The sequence below is a fragment of the Balaenoptera physalus genome (genome assembly GCF_965194825.1).
Source record: "Balaenoptera physalus genome assembly, chromosome: 2".
NCBI lineage: Eukaryota > Metazoa > Chordata > Mammalia > Artiodactyla > Balaenopteridae > Balaenoptera > Balaenoptera physalus.
Window position 1 is genome coordinate 46,414,995 of NC_138883.1, and position 19,075 is coordinate 46,434,069.

General features: G+C 40.8%; 1 protein-coding gene across 1 annotated transcript in view; it reads right to left on the reverse strand.

Annotated features, from left to right (window-relative positions):
* The window catches only part of CGRRF1 (cell growth regulator with ring finger domain 1), a 29,126-nt gene extending 11,902 nt beyond the window's left edge, over positions 1–17,224 (reverse strand). Inside the window, exons 1-2 of the mRNA XM_082450476.1 lie at positions 16,783–17,224; positions 4,565–4,704 (exon numbers count right to left, since the gene is read on the reverse strand). Coding sequence (XP_082306602.1) covers positions 4,565–4,704; positions 16,783–16,886 — 244 coding nt within the window. The 5' untranslated portion in view covers positions 16,887–17,224. The remainder of the gene's footprint in view (positions 1–4,564; positions 4,705–16,782) is intronic.
* Between the last annotated feature and the right edge of the window lie 1,851 nt (positions 17,225–19,075).

Below are 19,075 nucleotides of genomic sequence, written 5' to 3' on the forward strand. Positions count from 1 at the left end.
GAGTCTGTGGCATCAGATCCCTTATCTGTTTTGGAAAATTCTTGGTTATTGTATTTTAAAGTATTACTGTTACAACATTCTCTCTCAACTTTCCTTCTGGAACTAATGGTGTGTGTGTGTGTGTGTGTGTGTGTGTGTATAATGCTCTTTTTTATCATTATTCCTAAAGTATAGTTCTTCAGAAATCCCTAACAAAAATCATCTGATACTTGTCAAATTCTCTATTCTTTGGAAGAATGGGACTCAGTATTTTGGTTCCACCTGTCCTAAGAAATTTCAAAAGCTCTGTTTAACTTCTCAGCCTCTCAGCCACTGTTTTCTGCTCAGCTTCTCAGTCTCTTAATTACTCAATTATAGACAAAGAAAAATACCAAGTGTCAGGCTAATGGCAGGCGGACTCTTAACCACTGAGCCAACAGGAACGTCCCTGAGTACTTACGTTTAATGTCATTAAAGCTTCTACCCTGGGGACATGGAAGCATCATAAACCCACATACATTAAATAACAACAAAGCAATCCCAACAACCCACGTCTAGTAAACAGAGCTAAACAACTAAGATTAAAACTGATTCTCTGCTTTATTTTCAAGTAAATCAGGTCTCCAGATGTTCACCCTTCCTCCTCTATGTGCCAGGCATCTTAGGTACGCAGTGAAAATAAAGACTTGCATTTTTAAACTACCTATCTACACATCAAATGAAATAACCTTTTACAATCTCACAATTATTGCTCAGAATATTATTTCAATGTTATGGTTAGACACCTTTAATGACATCCACCATTCCACAGTTTAAACAAATGAATTTTATTCTACTGAGTACAATTCCCAGCAAAACGTTCTTCTTATTTCCCCATAGAAGATAGATAAAGAATGACATGCATTGCAAAACTACGATGAGGTACCACCTCACACCAGTCAGAAGAGCCATCATTAAAAAGTCTACAAATAACAAATGCTAGAGAGGGTGTGGAGAAAAGGGAATCCTCTTACACTGCTGATGGGAATGTAAGTTGCTGCAAGCACCATGGAAAACAGTATGGAGGTTCCTCAGAAAACTAAAAACAGAATTACCATATGCTCTAGCAATCCCACTTCTGGGCATATATCCAGACAAACCTGTAATTCAAAAAGATACATGCACCCTTATGTTCACAGCAGCACTATTCACAATAGCTAAGACATGGAAACAACCTAAATGTCCATCAACAGATGAATGGATAAAGAAGATGTACATATATATGACGGAATACTACTCAGCCATAAAAAAGAACGAAATAATGCCATTTGCAGCAACATGGATGGACCTAGAGATTATGATACTAAGTGAAGTAAGTCAGAAAGAGAAAGACAAATACCATATGATATCACTTATATGTGGAATCTAAAATACAACACAAATGAACCTATCTATGAAACAGAAACAGAATCACGGACATAGAGAACAGACTGGTGATTGCCAAGGGGGAGGGGGTTGGGGGAGGGATGGAGTGGGAGGTTGCGGTTAGCAGATGTAAGCTTTTATACATAGAATGGATAAACCTACTGTGTAGCACAGAGAACTATATTCAATATCCTATGATAAACCATAATGGAAAAAAATATTTTTAAAAATGTATATATATGTATAACTGAATCACCTTGCTGTACAGCAGTAATTAATACAACATGGTAAATCAACTATATTTCAATTAAAAAAAGAGGGACTTCCATGGTGGCGTAGTGGTTAAGAATCCGCCTGCCAATGCAGGGGACACGGGTTCAATCCCTGGTCTGGGAAGATCCCACATGCCATGGAGCAACTAAGCCACAAGCCACAACTACTGAGCCCACGTGCTGCAACTACTGAAGCCCTCACGCTTAGAGCCCATGCTCCGCAACAAGAGAAGCCACCACAATGAGAAGCCTGTGCACCACAACAAAGAGCAGCCCCCGCTTGCCGCAGCAAGAGAAAGCCCACGCGTAGCAACGAAGACCCAATGCAGCCAAAAATAAAAAAATAAAGCAAACAAATTTTTTAAAAAAGAATGATATGCATTAGTATTTGAAAAATTAAAATACTTCAGTAAGCATGCTACAAGTTTGCACACTTAAAATTTTTTTCACGTACTTCAGTAATGCTACTGTTAGCATCTAGTGTGTTGGACATAGCAGAGAGGTCTTCTAGTTACTGGGTATCTTTTCATTTGCTTCTAACATTTACAGGGCGGTCTCTATTTGAGACTTTTTCTGCATGAAAGACAGACTGATGGATTTTCTCACACATTCTAGCTCACAAGTGTCCTGTATTTGTTTGCTCATGATGTAACAGTTCTTCTTTTTCAGTGTTTCCAGGCTTGTGGAACTGTGCTGCAGGAAGGACAGCTTTGTGCTGGTGGATTTTTTTTATTGGCAGTCCTGCTCAAGAGCCAGATGTGACATTATAGCAGGTCTAAGTACGTGTCCATAGAGGTTAGCGATCAGGAAACCACCACAGTTCTGCACATCTTAATCAGGCATGTTTTCTAAACAAGTTAGTTTTCTCTGTCCTATCTTGAAATTTGTTATTCCTAAGTGCAAAATGTCAGAATGAACCCCTTATCCAACATGAGGGGGAAAAGAGGTCCTTAGTTCCCTTTAAGTCATAGGGTAACCATACAATATTTATAGGTAAGGAATAAGAAAAAGAAATTTTGTACTTTTTCAATGTAAATCAAGATTTACTTAAGGTTGGACTTCCCTGGTGGCACAGTGGTTAAGAATCCGCCTGCCAATGCAGGGGACACGGGTTCAAGCCCTGGTCTGGGAAGATCCCGTATGCTGCGGAGCAACTAAGCCCGTGTGCCACAACTACTGAGTCTGCGCTCTAGAGCCTGCGAGCCACAACTACTGAGCCCGCGTGCCACAACTCTGCAGCCTGCGTGCCTAGAGCCCGTGCTCCGCAGCAAGAGAAGCCACAGCAATGAGAAGCTCGCGCACCACAACAAAGAGTAGCCCCCACTCACTGCAACTAGAGAAAGCCCCCTCACAACAATGAAGACCCAACACAGCCAAAAATAAAAAACAAATTAATTAATTAATTAATTTAAAAAAAAGATTTACTTAAGGTTGATAATCCCTATAGACTATGTACACTGATGACAACTGATTCTATAAGTTAGAGGCTGGAAGATGACTAGACAAGAAGGTCACAGGGGCCAAGGGAGAGGATGTCAAGAAGGAAGGCCTGGCCAACTCTGCTAAACACTGCAGAGAGAGCACTGACTCAGGCCGGAAATGCGTCCCCTGGATTTTAGGACTTGGGGGGATCAGAGGTGGGGGCCGAAGCGGTAATTAGGGACCCTGGAGAAGGCCATCTCAGTACAGGGATACAGGCAAAAATCAGACTGCAATCATCTGAGGCATAAAAGGGAACGAGCTAAGAGGAGAAGGCAAACGCAAACCACTTTGAAGAAGCCTGGCTGGGAAGGGAGGAAGAGAAAGAGGACAGTGGCTAGAAAAAGATGACAAGTTGAAGAAGTTTGGGCTTGTTTGTTTAGAAGGTACCAGAAATGTGAGCAAGTGTGAAAAACGATAGGGTCTTAGACCAGAAATCGTTGTTGAGCTACAGAACTGTGTGGAGAACTGCCTACTCTATATCTCTACTTAACTGCCACAGAAGCATTTCAGAGTCCACAATTTCAAAACTGAATTCATTACCTTTCTTCCAAAACCTGTTGTTCCTCCTGCGCTCCTTACCTTGGCAATAGGATCTGTCTATGGAGGACCCATGGAAAGAACTTGAATTTTCCTTGATTCTTCTCTCTTACCTGTCCCACCCTATGTTTTATACATAACAAACTACTTATTGTTTCTCTAACGCATTATTCTGTTTACATCTCATTGCTGTGCTCGTGCTTCTCTCTCTACCTAGAATTTCTCCCAATCCCAAAAGATAAACACCGACTTATCTCAAAACTCTACTCACCAAAAAAAAAGCGGGGTGGGGGGGGGCAGGGGGGGAGAAAAAATAAGACAGAGAGAGACACACACACAGCACGTTCCTCTTTATGAAGCTTTTCCTGTATATGCTTCCCCAAACTTAACCCTTTTCCTTCTTTCTTTTACTCCAGTGGTTCCTAGATAATCTTGCAGACAATTTATTTCCCCAAGTACAGAAATAACCACCATTTATTATTACCATTTAATATCAAAATACCATAATTTCAGATGAAAAGATGGCTGTTCTTCAGAAGGGTAGCAACCTTACATTAGCTATACTTATACTACACTGCCTTACTTTTCTCACTGCACTGAAGAACCATGAAAATGGCACAGTGTCCTAACAGACTTCTTATTAACACCTGTGATACTTTATTTTTTCTCATACAAATGCCTCTATTTACTAGTTGATAAGCTCCTTAGGAGCAAGGTTTCTGAATTATTAGTCTTTGTATCTCTGGTATGTAGCATAGCTCCTGGAACAGAACAGGGGCTCAATAAATGTTTGTTAAGTCTGAGAAAGAGAAAGCAGTAGAGAAAGAAAATTAAAGGGCTAAGAAAGGGGCATAGAAAGAGAGAAAAATCTTTGGAAAATAGCCACCAACTTGTAATTGAAGCTGAAGATGGATTGGTGATCTCTAAGCCAAAAGGATTCTTGACTTGTCTCATTTGCTTTTTGAAAACTCTTGTGTTGAACTGGGTCTCTTCCGAATTTCTCAGAATTACTGGAACATCCCAACCAAACCTAAGAAAGGTAAAAATGAAATAAGATATAATTTTAATAAATATTGAAACTTTATGTGTAAAGAATGTTGTGTTTTATTAGTTATTCCTTTTAACATAAGTATCAGAAAAATAGATTCAGTTACTCAAAATTTTACATTATATTGCAGAATTAATCCAAAATTAAGAGATATTAGAGGTCCCATAGAATTGCAATATATTGTTTGGCTGGCTGAATCAACATAATCTTGAAAACAGAGAGTTCTACTGTTAATTATTGTTGATTACAAAGGAGTGCCATGATCATAGATAAAATGTACCTAATAAATACAGTAGCAAAAAGACAGAATTACTGAATTTTTTAAATGAAATGAAAAGCAAATACATATTTAATGTGCAGACTATTTGATATTATTTATGGGACAAGAGAACTTTTAAACACCAAATATAGCCCTTCATTAATATAACATATTCTCTACTTTTAAATTTCATGTAAAAATGTGATAATGAACAGACTTAGAGGGAAAATGGAAGGGATAAACTCAATTCCTTATAAAAGTAGAAAGCAGCTGAGTTTACTCAGTTTAAACAAAACAACTTAAAATGAAAACACATTCGTTAAACCAGGGGACTTTAGGTTAAGATAGCACTGTTAGATTCATACTTTAATGCACTCTTTTCTCTCCACACGCTTAGCAGTGATAGACAAAAAAAAAATAAAAAGAGAAATCAGAAGGACCGCACTGAAATGAGTAAACAAACAGCAGGTGTGTTTAAACAAAGCAATAGTACTGCTCAGCAATGAAAAGGAGTAAATTATTACCACAACCACATGGCTAAATCTCAAAAACAACATACTGTGCAAAAGAAGCCTTACGTAAAAGAGTACATGCTCTATGACTCCACAATAGGAAATTCTAGAGCAAGCAAAACTAATTTATGGTAGAAATAAAATACAGAACAATGGTTCTTCTAGGGGTGCAGGAGTATGGACTGACTGGGAAAGGGCACAAAGAAACTTTCTCTGGTGATGGTAATGTTCTTACCTTGACTGAGGTTTGAGTTGTATAGATGATGTGTTGGTAACACTTAAGATTTGTACATTTCACTGTATATAAATCTTATGTCAAAAGAAAAAAAATTAACTACAAAGAAAAACAAATATTCAACTCTAGCTAAAAATATGCAATGCTTTAGTACTTACGGATGAAGAGTATAACTTACTTTGAAGTAATCAAGAAATTAACATGGATTGATGGGTAGATAGAGGAATGGATGGATGGACAGATATGTAATAAAGACATTATAGTGAAATGTTGATTGTAGAACTTAAGTGATGGGCATATGTGTGTTCACTATGTAATTCTTTTAAGTTTTCTGTATGTTTGAAAATTTTAATAATAAATTGTAATAAAAAAGAGACAGCTGGGTTAAAAGACAAATCTTTATGGATCTGAAAAGGAAAAGAAATACAAAGTAATGAGTAAGGCTGATGCCATGGTTTGATGGGTTCTGAGTCTGGCAGCAGGCAGTGGCAACTAAGCCTTCACACAGTAAGAGGCCTTACAGGTTGTCCACTCAAGACAAGGGCCAGAGCCAGGTTCACAACTTGAATCCAGGAGCTGGGTTAGGCTTATATCAATATGGGACAGAACTTTCATTATAAGACCTACTCCCTGATGAGGGGGTCAAGAAATCTGGTTAAACAGCAAGGATGAGGACAAAGGAGGGGGGTAGGGGACTTCCACTAAAATTTAGGTTGCAAACTAAAATTTCAAAACACATGAATAAATCTAATGCCGAGAGAAAGCCAGTAAAATTAACAAATAAAATAAAATTTCACTCTAAATGATTTTAATTTTATAGAACAGTTGGATAAGGCTGTTCTGTTCCTGCTTTAAAAAGCTAAAAAGCAAGCCTCTAACAGATCAAAGCATTCCAGGTAAGTTAAATGAATCCCAAAACAAAGTTCAGGAATACTTGTATGAATACAAAAACATCCAGCACGCAATAAGGTAAAATTCACAATGTTTAGCATCCAATAAAAAATTAACAGGCATGCAAAGAAGCAGGAAAATATAACCCATAATGAGCAGAGAAATGGTACAGATACTAGAATTAGTAGATAAGGATATCAAAATAATTTTTATAACTATATTCCATATGTCAAGAAAATAAGCAAAGATCAAGCATATAATATAGAGACATGGACGATATAAAAAAGACCCCAGGGCTTCCCTGGTGGCGCAGTGGTTGAGAATCTGCCTGCTAATGCAGGGGACACGGGTTCGAGCCCTGGTCTGGGAAGATTCCCACATGCCGCGGAGCAACTAGGCCCGTGAGCCACAACTACTGAGCCTGCGCGTCTGGAGCCTGTGCTCTGCAACAAGAGAGGCCATGATAGTGAGAGGCCCGCGTACCGCGATGAAGAGTGGCCCCTGCTTGCCACAATTAGAGAAAGCCCTAGCACAGAAACGAAGACCCAACATAGCAATCAATCAATCAATCAATCAATAAATCTTTAAAAAAAAAAAAAAGACTCCAATCCATTTCTGAAGATGAAAAATACAATGTTTTGGGTGAAAAATACACTGGATGGGATTAGCAGCAGTTTAGATATTACAGAACAAAAGATTAGTAAATTTGAAGACATAGCAGCAGAAAGTATCCAATATGAAACACAAAGGAAAAAACGGCTGAACAAAAAAACAAAACATCAGTGAGCTGAGGGACAAGTTCAAGCAGTCTAACATACATGTGACTGAAGTCTGCAGTAGAGGGGAAGAGACAATACAAGAAAATTACAATACCACTCAGGAACATAAATGTAAAAATTCTTAATAAAATTTTGGCAAATTAAATCCAACAGTATATAAAAATATGTCGAGACCCAGCAAAGTTGATCTCAGGAATGCAAGGCTGGCTTAACATCACATTAAAAATGTAATGTAATTCACCATATTAACAAACTGAAAAAGAAAAACCATACAATCTTCTCAATACATGCAGAAAAACTGCTTGCTAAAATCCAACGTCTAGATAAAAACTGTTGGCAAACTAGGAATGTAAGAAAAGAACTTACTCAACCTGATAAAGGGAGGCAATAAAAAAAAAAAAAGTATAGCTAACATCATACTTAATTAAAAACTGCTTTCTTCCTAAAGTCAGAAGCAAGATACTTAACAGCCATGTATCCTTAAGCAATCACTCAACCTCTATGTAACTGTTTCCCCACCTGTAGATGTCTATAACAGGGCTTGGCACTATGTAAGTGCCTACAATGATAACGCTGATGATGGAGTGGACTTATGGGTTGGCAGAGAGAAAACACAAATCCAGTAACTTCTCCTCTTTGATTCTCAGAATCGATTACCCCACAGCTTTTGTCTCCACTGCTCACCATTGCCCCAGTGCCCTTTAGAGGTCAAGTCAGGCATATGGAGTGGTAGGACACAAGATATAACCTTCCTGTTACAGCCATAACACCTTCCCTTTCCTTCCTTCATCCCTTGGAGTGAAAAAAAGCAAAGAAAAAAACACCACTCTATGCATACTCCTCATTATATTCCCTGGTCCTTTCCTCATTATTTAATTCTCCCTACCTCGCCCCACCCTTTTCTTTCTTTACCCATACTGCCTTACTCTTTATACCCACAGTACCAGCAGTAAAAGCTAGAAGTTAGATCTCATGGTGTTCATTTCTACTGTAGGTTCAAGTACTGTATTTCAGGTACTTTATAATGTTGTACCTAAAAATTTCAGTTAAAGAATCCTTTAAGGCAGGGGTCCCCAACCCCTGGTACCGGTCAGAGGCTTGTTAGGAACTGGGCCACACAGCAGGAGGTGAGCCGTGGGTGAGCGAGAGAAGCTTCATCTGCCGCTCCCCATCTCTCTCATTACCGCCTGAGCCATCACCCCACCCCTCCCCGTCCGTGGAAGAACTGTCTTCCACAAAACCCGTCCCTGGTGCCAAAAAGGCTGGGGACTGCTGCTTTAAGGTATAGAAGCCAGAAACCACAACAGGCAAGGCTTTGGGGAAATATCTGGAAGCAGCCCATTGTGAGCATAAAATTCCTTTGTAAAATGCTTTTTATACTCCATAATGTATTTGGTTTTAATATAAAAATATTGTTTCTCCAAATCCTTACATAAAATCAATATTGTAGGAGGATATACCATATCTACTCTGTGGCTTTGGATACACCTCAGAGTGAAACAAATAATTTGACATGTGCAGTGCTGCTTCTCTTTAAGCGTGCTTATCCAACACTGCTTGGCCCAGCATTACATCAACAGCTGGCAAAGCACATCTGTTATTAAAAGAAATTCCTCTCTCTCAATTTTTAATTTCTCTGCCTCATGCTTAATCTTGGGTCTACATTTTCTAATATCCTAAGGTCCTCGATTTAACATCTTTTAAAATTGTTGTTATGAATCTTGCTCAATCTTTGGCCTTTTTGTATTATATAACCTTTTTACTGTGAAGGATAACATACATATAAAAAAGTACACAAAGTACTTTTCTGAATAACAAAATAATTGTTATTCAGGTTAAGAACCAAAATAATACCCTCAGAAAGTCTCCTTGTGTCACCTCCCATGTACTACCCCTTCCTTCTCCATCTTGATTTCAATTACTATAATTTAGTTTACCTGCTTTTGAACTTTCGTATAAGTGGAAGCATGCTGTGTACACTTTTATTTCCTATTTTATCACATTATGTTGAAGATTCATTCTTGTATCTATACTTAAAGCATTTTTGTGGCTGTATAGTATTCTATTGTACAAACATGCCATAATCTGCTTACTCATTCTATTCTTAATGGACATTTAAGTTGTCCTCACATCTTGGCCATTATGAATAATGCTTATATGAACATTTTCATAAGAGGCTCTCAACGCACATACATGTACATGCATTTCTGTTAGGAATGGAATTTCTCGGCCATAAGGTCTGTGCTTCTTCAACTTTGGCGGATAATCTTAACAACTGCTCTATGTGGTAGTATCAATTTACACTCCACCAGCAATGAATGAGGGCTCCCCTTGCTCCATATCCTTGTCAAAACATTATTAGCCATCCTGGTAGGTGTGTGGTGGCGCTGCATTATGGTTCTAATTTCTATTTTCCTGAATACTAATGAGGTTGAGCACTTTTTATGTTTATTGCTACTTGGATATCCTCTTTTGTGAAAGCCCTTCGAAATCTCTTCCCTGTTTTTCTACTGGTCTGTCTTTATTTTTCTTATTTATAGAAAATTCTTTGTACGTTCTGAATACAAGCCCTTTATTGGATATATGTTCAGCTCTTCTACACCTTGCCTTTTCACATACATAATAGTATGGTTTTTTGTTTGTTTGTTTTTTTACATAAATGGAGAATGCTTTTTTTGTGTGTGATTTATTTTTGGCTGTGTTGGGTCTTCGTTGCGGTGCGTGGGCTTCTCATTGCGGTGGCTTCTCTTTATTTCGGAGCACGGGCTCTAGGCACACGGGCTTCAGTAGTTGTGGCACGAGGGCTCAGTAGTTGTGGCTCGCAGGCTCTACAGCACAGGCTCAGTAGTTGTGGCACACGGGCTTAGTTGCTCCGAGGCATGTGGGATCTTCCCAGACCAGGGCTCGAACCCATGTCCCCTGCACTGGCAGGCAGATTCTTAACCACTGCGCCGCCAGGGAAGTCCCATAATGGTACCTTTTGATGAACAGGGTTCTTAATTTTAACACAAAAGTTATTAACCTTTTCCTTTAAGGTTAATGTTTTTGCTCTTTGGCTTTTCATTACTGCCTTATGTGAATTATGGCCTAACACTGCTACACTTCTGAATTACCATCTCAGACATTTTTGTATTCTTGTCCTCTTAAGAGTAGTCAGCCAAGCATGGCTAGTGCAGCCAGCACTCAGTCAGGGCTCTGGGTCCTTATTTGACTTTGCCAGCCTTGTTCCCTTGATATCCTTATGCTTTGAAGGGAAAACAGGGTGTGAGGGGGATAGAGTTCACTGTGTAGCAGAGTGACATCATAGCCTGACCACACCTCTTGTCCTAAACATCATGCTTAATGTCGTCTAAGATCATGTCAGCTGACATACTGATGACTCACGTTGAGCTTTCAGCCTAGAATAACCCTAAACCTTTTCACATACCTGACCCATCGTGAACTTGCTCTTTTGCACAAAATCCTTTTTTGCACAAAAAAAACTTTCACAGTTTAAATGTATTTGATGTGGACCAATATTTCTATCTTTAATGTATTACTCAAAAGCCAATATCCAGAAATGATTTGGAATAAGGTTAAATGCTAGAGACTGTCTAAAGAGCAATCCATAATTGGTGCTGCCAAATGGTTCTATAAAATGTTAGTAAATAGACTCTGTGATGTGCTTCTGGCCACCATCCTACATCTGGCCTTTTTCACATTTTTAGTCAAAAGCATGAATAAAGACACTGATGCCCTGTGTATCAGATCATGGCTGATATGACATTAGAAGAAACAGTAAAATAGAAAACTGAGCAATTTTCTTTTCAATCAAATTCCATTTTTATCTTTTTCTACTCAAAGTCATTTTGGCAACTGTTAGCAATAGAATACCAACTAAATAAACGTTTCTTAACATTATTACTTTCTCTTTTATATAAACTCAGCCTCCCACCCCTTTCTTTTCCATTAAGAGAATTTTCCATTCTCTTTACTGTTAAAATTTCATACTTAATCCTCCTGGAATTTTCTATAATTCTGTTTTTTTCCCATTTCTGAAGTGTTTGTTGCACTTGTTCATACTGCTTAAACTTCCAGCACAGCAGTAACCTGGGGACTTCCAATTCTGTCCACACTTTTTCATATTGTCTGTACACTGTCTTACCCTGCACACACTTCCTAAGCTTCCACCCAGCAGCTGAATCAGAAGAACTGACCTCCTTTCCTTGTTGGAGTCTCACCTAGTCCCTCCTGAAAAAAATTTACTTTAAGGCTAAAGTGTCAAGCTCAGCAGTAAACAACTTTTATCACCCCTTCAGCCTTGAGTTCTAAAGCCAATTAGAAAACACACAGGCAGCTGTTAATCTGGGCGGGGGCGGGGATGGGGGGAAGCTTCTCTCCTGTGCAATCTCCCCAAGTTGGCCTCACTTGGCTAGTTGGACACTGAGACTGGATCAGGATATAAAAAACATTCTTGGGGGAATCCTTGGTAGAGAAGGAGGGTTGTTTCTGCGCAAACTGATGTGCTAACAGACTTCGAGTAAATTACTCAACCTCTAAAATTCTGTGCCTTTAATTGTAAAAAGAAGGGTTAGAATAAGTTATCTCAAGGCCCTATTAAGGTTTGAAATGCCATTTCTAAGAGCTTTGTGTTTTCTTCTAGATTGTTCCAAGAAATTTCTTGCCAATAGAAGGGTCATATATTTTGTACCCTAAGCAAATACAAAATAACGTTATATTCTTTCCCGAAGAAGGAATCTGTAGCTCATCACACACACACAACCTACTGCATTCGACAAGTAAGATGAGAAATAGTCAAGGTCAGTGTATCAGGAAGGGTTGGCAGGAGACAGCTATTTCGACACAAAGATTTTAATATAAAGAACTATTAAAGTACTGGAGGACTGAAAAGGCAAGAAGGGGACACTGAAGTACCCTAGCAAGAAGCAGTTATCCCTCCGAAGGCTAAGGAAACAAAAGGCAGAGTGGGGATTATAACAGTTTAGAAGCTGGGAGAAGGAATCCCCCAGAGCTGGACCCAGACTTTTCCAGTAGGAGTGCTGGCCAGCTGGTGCTCATATTTCTGAAGGAGTGCAATAAGGCTGTTTCTAGGTATGAGGAAAAACTGTAAACTAAAATAAACTGCTGCTACTCAGGCCAACTGTCACTGCCAGGGTGATGCCAGTGCTGCAGGAATGTAGACCAGCAAAAGGAAGCAAACAGTTAACAGGAAGTCCAACCTTATTAAATATAGAGCACCTCTGAGTCCAAGTTTCAGTCAATCAAGTATGAGTTAACACTTTAGAGTCAGAAGTTTTTTGAGAATACACCCAGATAAATAAATGTAATCCGCTATATTGTTACATTCTATCCCCCTTGGCCTAACCTACTCACACTCCATTCTCACACATACTACCCAAATTCGCAATGATATAAATTAGCAAACTTTTGTAATTCTTTTAGAGGCTAGGCTATTTCCGACTAGGTCAGAGTTTTGTCCCTGTCCTGAGGAACATGAAGAGATCTGGGCCTCGTGGCAAAAGGTAATAGAGGTAGGTCTTGAGTATAAACACCCTTTGCAAAGCAACTGCCCTGGGGGAGGTCATTACAGGATCTTCAAGCAAGAGAAGGCTAGTTTTCTGAGACACGGAAAGCGGGCTGCTTCCACCAAGAAGGAAAGCTCAGAATGACTGGGGTTTCAGGATTCTCAGCTCTGTCCATTTAGATCTTGCCATTCCTAGTTTCAGGGGCTACTCTTTTCTAGTCAGTGTCCTAAATGAGACATTGACAAGGCTATGTAATTCTAACACCAGCACACATAAAACTGTGTTCAATTTTTAGCTTTGTGGCTATATGAAGTAAAGTGCTATAAAACCATAAAAACTCTTGATTCTCTAAGACTTGATCTGAGAGTTGAAAGACATGAGCTTGTCATTTCCTCTCTGTAAGGGTTAAGGCGCTTGGTCCCCCAAGGCACGCACTTCAGAAATCGTTTAACCACAATCACACAAAGGTAGTAAATTGATCGATTATGAGGCCAACACATGCCATGGATTACTAGAATCTTATTTCCCGTTGGCAAGTAGCTGAAGAAATGACCAAACGCAAATCCCATCTTTGAAGGTCCCCCCCACCAACCCAGGATCCCATTCTGAGTAACGATTTCTTATATATCAGTCCAGTCAAGAGACCAAAACCACACCAGTATTTTAACAGATAATTTAATGTAAAAATATTGCTAACCAGATGTTGAAGAACTGCAAAGGCAAAAAGGGGACACTGAGCATCAAAGAAGTAGTAACAGTGGGAAGCAACTATCACATCTAGGACAAGGAACAGAGCAAAGAGGATTGCTACAGCTTAGAAATTTGGAGGAAAGACCCCCATGCACGTGGGACTCAGATCTGAGGAAGGGATACTGAAATCTTTGAGGGGGTACAATGAGGCTGGTTCTAAGAGAGTGGAAAACTATAAACTGCGACCAACTGTTCATGCCAGGGTGAGGCACCATCACTATGGTGAGGCAGAGGAGGACAAGAATCAAACAGGAAGCAGCTAGTCCTTTTGCCCTCCTCTAGCCTTCCACTCCCCTTCCCCTATAGGCAAAGCCTCACTGAGGCAGCAAGCCAGTAAAGAAGAAACGTGGTTTAGAGGTTCTGCCCCAGATTCACAAAGCAGAGTATATACGGGTGGTATGAAGCCTAGAGATGATAGCTTAATAATCTGCAGTCCAGAGGAAGCAGAGAGTAGCTGCAGAGTCAGGTTCCCTGATTATTTGAAACTATTAAAGGATGTATATGGCATTTTGGTCTCCTTTCTGCACAGTGCCTGGTAAATAGCAAGAGCTTAATAAATGTGAGCTATTAGAGCTCACAGAAACCATCCCATAGTTAAATAGAGATACCATACTTCCAGCTGCATGATTCTCTGCTATTGCCACTGGGATTCCAACACCAGGTACTCCTGTTCTTTCACCATTCCCACACAGTGCAAGTGGACAGGGGAAAAGTGGAAAGAAACGCACAGCAGTACCGAGGTAAGAACCATGACAGAGAAAACAGATGACCAACTGAAATTATATTTGGGGAGGTTAAAAAAAATGACAAGCATAGTGAAAAAGCATAGTGGATGAATGGGTTTACCTTCTGCCTAGAGAACTATTAGATAGTTGATTTGATGAGATCTAGATGGTTTTCATTGTTTCTACTCAATGAATCTGCAGCCGTGGCTTAGGGCAGCAAATAAACACTAGTAAAAAGGTTATCTAGATGGGCAAAGCTAGCCCAGATGGAGAGAATGGGTGGGTTAGGCTCAAGATAACTGGTTAGGCCCAAATCAGGATGGAAGTGAGTGGCACTTACATGGTCTTGTGTCCTTAGCAGTGCTTAGTTCAGACTTTTGAAAGTTCTACAATTACCTGGGTTTCCACCCTTGTAAAAGTCATACTTAAATGGAGTGTTTAGATAATCATTAAGTTTTCAAACCAAGCCAAATTTGGCAGAGCCAGGATTTGAGCCTAAGTCTGTCTGACCCCAAAGTCTGTCTCTTAACCACCACAAACATGAGGTTCCTAACTACCCTTCACCCACAGATGCCACCATCATTATCAATATGGTCTTCACTCATTTTCCTCTTACCAGTACTAAAGACGGACATCTGAGATACCTAATTAGTTGAATTAGGCCAACTGAAAATTAATTTTAAAATAATTAGGCCTATTGAAAATTAAAATTTAAGGATATAATGTAATTATCAACTAGTTACTTATTTTCCTTAATGGAGGAAAATTAACACTCTTGAAGACAATAACACTAACATTATAGTCAATAAAAATCCTGTGTTGGGGCTTCCCTGGTGGCGCAGTGGTTAAGAATCTGCCTGCCAATGCAGGCGACACGGGTTCGAGCCCTGGTCTGGGAAGATCCCACATGCTGCGGAGCAACTAGGCCCGTGAGCCACAGCTACTGAGCCTGCGCGTCTGGACCCTGTGCTCCGCAACAAGAGAGGCCGCGATAGTGAGAGGCCCGCGCGCTGCGATGAAGAGTGGCCCCCGCTTGCCGCAACTAGAGAAAGCCCTCGCACAGAAACGAAGACCCAACACAGCCAAAAATAAATAAATAAATTAATAAATTTAAAAAAAAAATCCTGTGTTAAGACAGCTTTTCTCACTTAGGCAACATCTTCCTAACTCCAATTACAAACTTTCTTGAAATGAACAATAGCAAGAAAGTCTGATGGGTCAAGAATAACAAATTGTGTAAAACTGGTCTTATTCTTCCCCCACCAACCAACAAGGAATTTATGATCTACTGCTGATAGGGTGGAAAGCAGTGTGAAAACATTAAAACTTTACTTAGTTCCTAAAGATGGCATATTTTCAGAAATTGACCAGGGCTGTGTCCTTTCTTTAACCTAATCACATATATGTGCTCAAAGGGTATTTTTAAACTCATTTTACACAGCCTGCTCTATTCGCTAGCATGTCTTCTCTGACCCTCTGCTCATGTATTCTCTGAAATGCTTTCTATTCTCTACTATACACCTTTAACTCCATTTATTTTTCAAAATACTCATTCTTCAAAATCCAGCTCATGTCTCTCTCCTCAATGGATGGGGCCTGTAAGATGGTTTCAAATAGCTGTATTTTTAAGGCTTCCCTAAACATGATACAATGGCATCTCCTCAAGAGAGAAATTTTAGAATTTCTGAGCTAGAATTGCTCAGGGATGAGCTAACAGTCTACTCTCCTTGTCTCCAATAGGTAAAGTGCCCTTACCCCTTAGTGTAACTTATCTCTAAGGTCTCTTCCAGCTCTAAAATTATGTCTTTATGGTTCTATCGATCTAAATATTCCTTCAAAAGGTGTGAAATGTGTGTAGAAACCATTAAATTCTCAAACGGTAACAGAGTTCAGTCAGTTATAACTTACACTGGAAGATCTGAGGCTAAGTGCTCAGTTCAGGTCAGAACAACAACGATCAACTCGGTTTACTGTCCACGTCTGTGGACTGTACCGCGGATGACGGGTTCACTCCGGGCACACAGTAGGCCCCAATTCCGGACAGAAGCCTGTTGTACAACCTCTCTATCCTAACACCAAGACCTGGCCCTTACTGGTTGCTTTATCGTCTAGAAACCAAGCTGGGTGAAATACCTGAATCCGGCACCACCCCCAGATGCGCGCAGCGACGGGGAGCGGACGATGATGCGGAGCAGTGATGCAGGTGCGGTGTCCACCTTGTTTTCCTCCCGGAGCCAGTCGGAGTCCTCGGCACCGGCTCTCCGACAGCCCCAGGTGCCCCAATCCAGCAGCCACCCAGCTCCTCTGCCCCCTGTTGCCCGCCGCGACCCCACTCCCTGGCTGTCCGCCCCGTCGTCCCTTGCCCCTGGCCCTGGGGCACTTACCATCCCAACACCAGGCCAGTGGTCACGATGAAGCAGGTAAAGACCACCGCGATGTAGAAAAGCGGCGAGTACTCGTAGAGCGTTACTAGAAACACCGCAGCCATCAGGGTCTCCTAAGCTGAGCCGGGCTCCAGCCGCCGAGCCCAGTCTAGCCCAGCCGGGCCCTCTCGGCCAGGGTAAAATCCACTACGGTGCCCCGGAGCGGACAAACTTTGTAGATCCGCACTAGCCTGGAGCTCCGGCAGTCTAGATAAGGGTAGCCTCGCGGGCTGCGGGAGCCTGCGTGCCAATCACGAGGCGGCTTGCAGGGCTCGCCCCGCCCCTCCCGCTCCCGTCCAGAGTTATTGGCTTCGCAGAGGGGCAGGGCCCCGACTCGCACCGCCCCCGGCTCACGGGCTTGGTGTCCAGCGAGCGTCTTATTTCGTCGTTTGTCCCAGCGGTCCGCGCTTGTCTGCGGCAGAGTCTGAATAGATGTTGGTGCCAACCCCGCCCAAAACTCAGGTAGTGTTTTCTGATGCCAGAGAGAGGAGGCACAGTCCGAAATCCACGTCACAGAGTCAAAATCCTGAGATCCTGCCTATTAGATCTGAGGTGGTTGTGGGAGGAAGAGGGCGGCCGGCATCTTAAGTTCTACAAAGTAAAATAACCCCACACCTACTCTTGTTTTATCTACAAAACTTACAAATAGACACTGTACGAAACACCAAAAAGAGTCTCACAAGCAGTTTATAGGAGCCTTGTCAGCCTTTTCAAGTTGGATTTAATGCTAGAGGAAAATTAGCATTGGGTGTCAAGATTCTCAGAAATAAATCAACTGTCCTCCCATATCCCTTTCTCTTTTTCCTCCCCTATACCCCTCAAATTAGAATTAGATATTTGAATGTTTTTTGTATTAATTTTCACTTTAATAATAATTTTAAATATGTATTATGTGTATGTGTATATATGTGCATATATATACATATACATATATACAGTTGACCCTTGAACAACGCAGGTTTGAACTGCACAAGGTCCACTTATAGGTGGATATTTTTCAGTATTAAATAGTATAATACTACACGGCCTGTGGTTGGTTGAATCCGTGGTTGAGGTATCGCCCATCTCTGTCAACACTTCCACTGAGTTATACCCGTCTCTGTCAACACTTCCACTGAGATCTCATGGGTGTGCGTTTGGTCCCAAGGCCACACCTAGCTGCCACGGAGTCAGGGAAACGCAGCATCCCCGCTACAGATCAGGGATTTGTTACCACGGAAGAAAGGGACAAAGGACCTAGAGATAGATAACTAGTAGTCCCTCCACACTCCTAAATCACCAGTAAAATTACTGCTGGAGGAAGATGAGCTAAATTTGTCCTGTGGCTTCACCTATCCTTTGGTGAATGACAATGTATTGGGTATTCTCTGGAGTAGTGCTGTGTGAGAAGCTTGGCTCAACAACATAATTTTTTTAATTAATTAATTAATATGTTTATTTTTGGCTGCATTGGGTCTTCGTTGCTGCGCACGGGCTTTCTCTAGTTGCGGCTAGTGGGGGCTACTCTTCGTTGCGGTGCGCGGGCTTCTCATTGCGGAGGCTTCTCTTGTCCAACGTAATTTTTAATGGCTACATATAGGATTTGTGAACGTATATAGTTTATTTAATCGGCCCTCAATTGTTGGACATTTTTTTTATTATTACAAACAACACTGCAGTGACATTCTTAAAGCTAAATCATTTCCTTGGGATAAATTTCTAGAGGTGGAACTTTTGGTTCAAAAGGTATGTATGTCTTAAGCCTTTGAAGAAACACCGTTCTCCAGAAATGTTGTGCCAATTTATGTTCCCTCCCTTTTATCCTCGGTTTTGTCATCATTTTATATTGTCACTTGACAAAATCTTGGCTAATGTGAAAGGCAATTTTTTTTAAAAAATAAATTTATTTATTTATTTATTTTTGGCTGTGTTGGGTCTTTGTTTCTGTGCGAGGGCTTTCTCCAGTTGTGGAGAGCGGGGGCCACTCTTCATCACGGTGCGCGGGCCTATCACTGTCGCGGCCTCTCTTGTTGCGGAGCACAGGCTCCAGACGCGCAAGCTCAGTAGTTGTGGCTCACGGGCTTAGTTGCTCCGCGGCATGTGGGATCTTCCCAGACCAGGGCTCGAACCCGTGTCCCCTGCATTGGCAGGCGGATTCTTAACCACTGCGCCAACAGGGAAGCCCAGAAAGGCAATTTTATTTCAATAAACAGTAAAGAATTTTCATAATGAAAACAAAAATGTAAGGAGTTCCAAGTGAAAGTGGTATATTAAA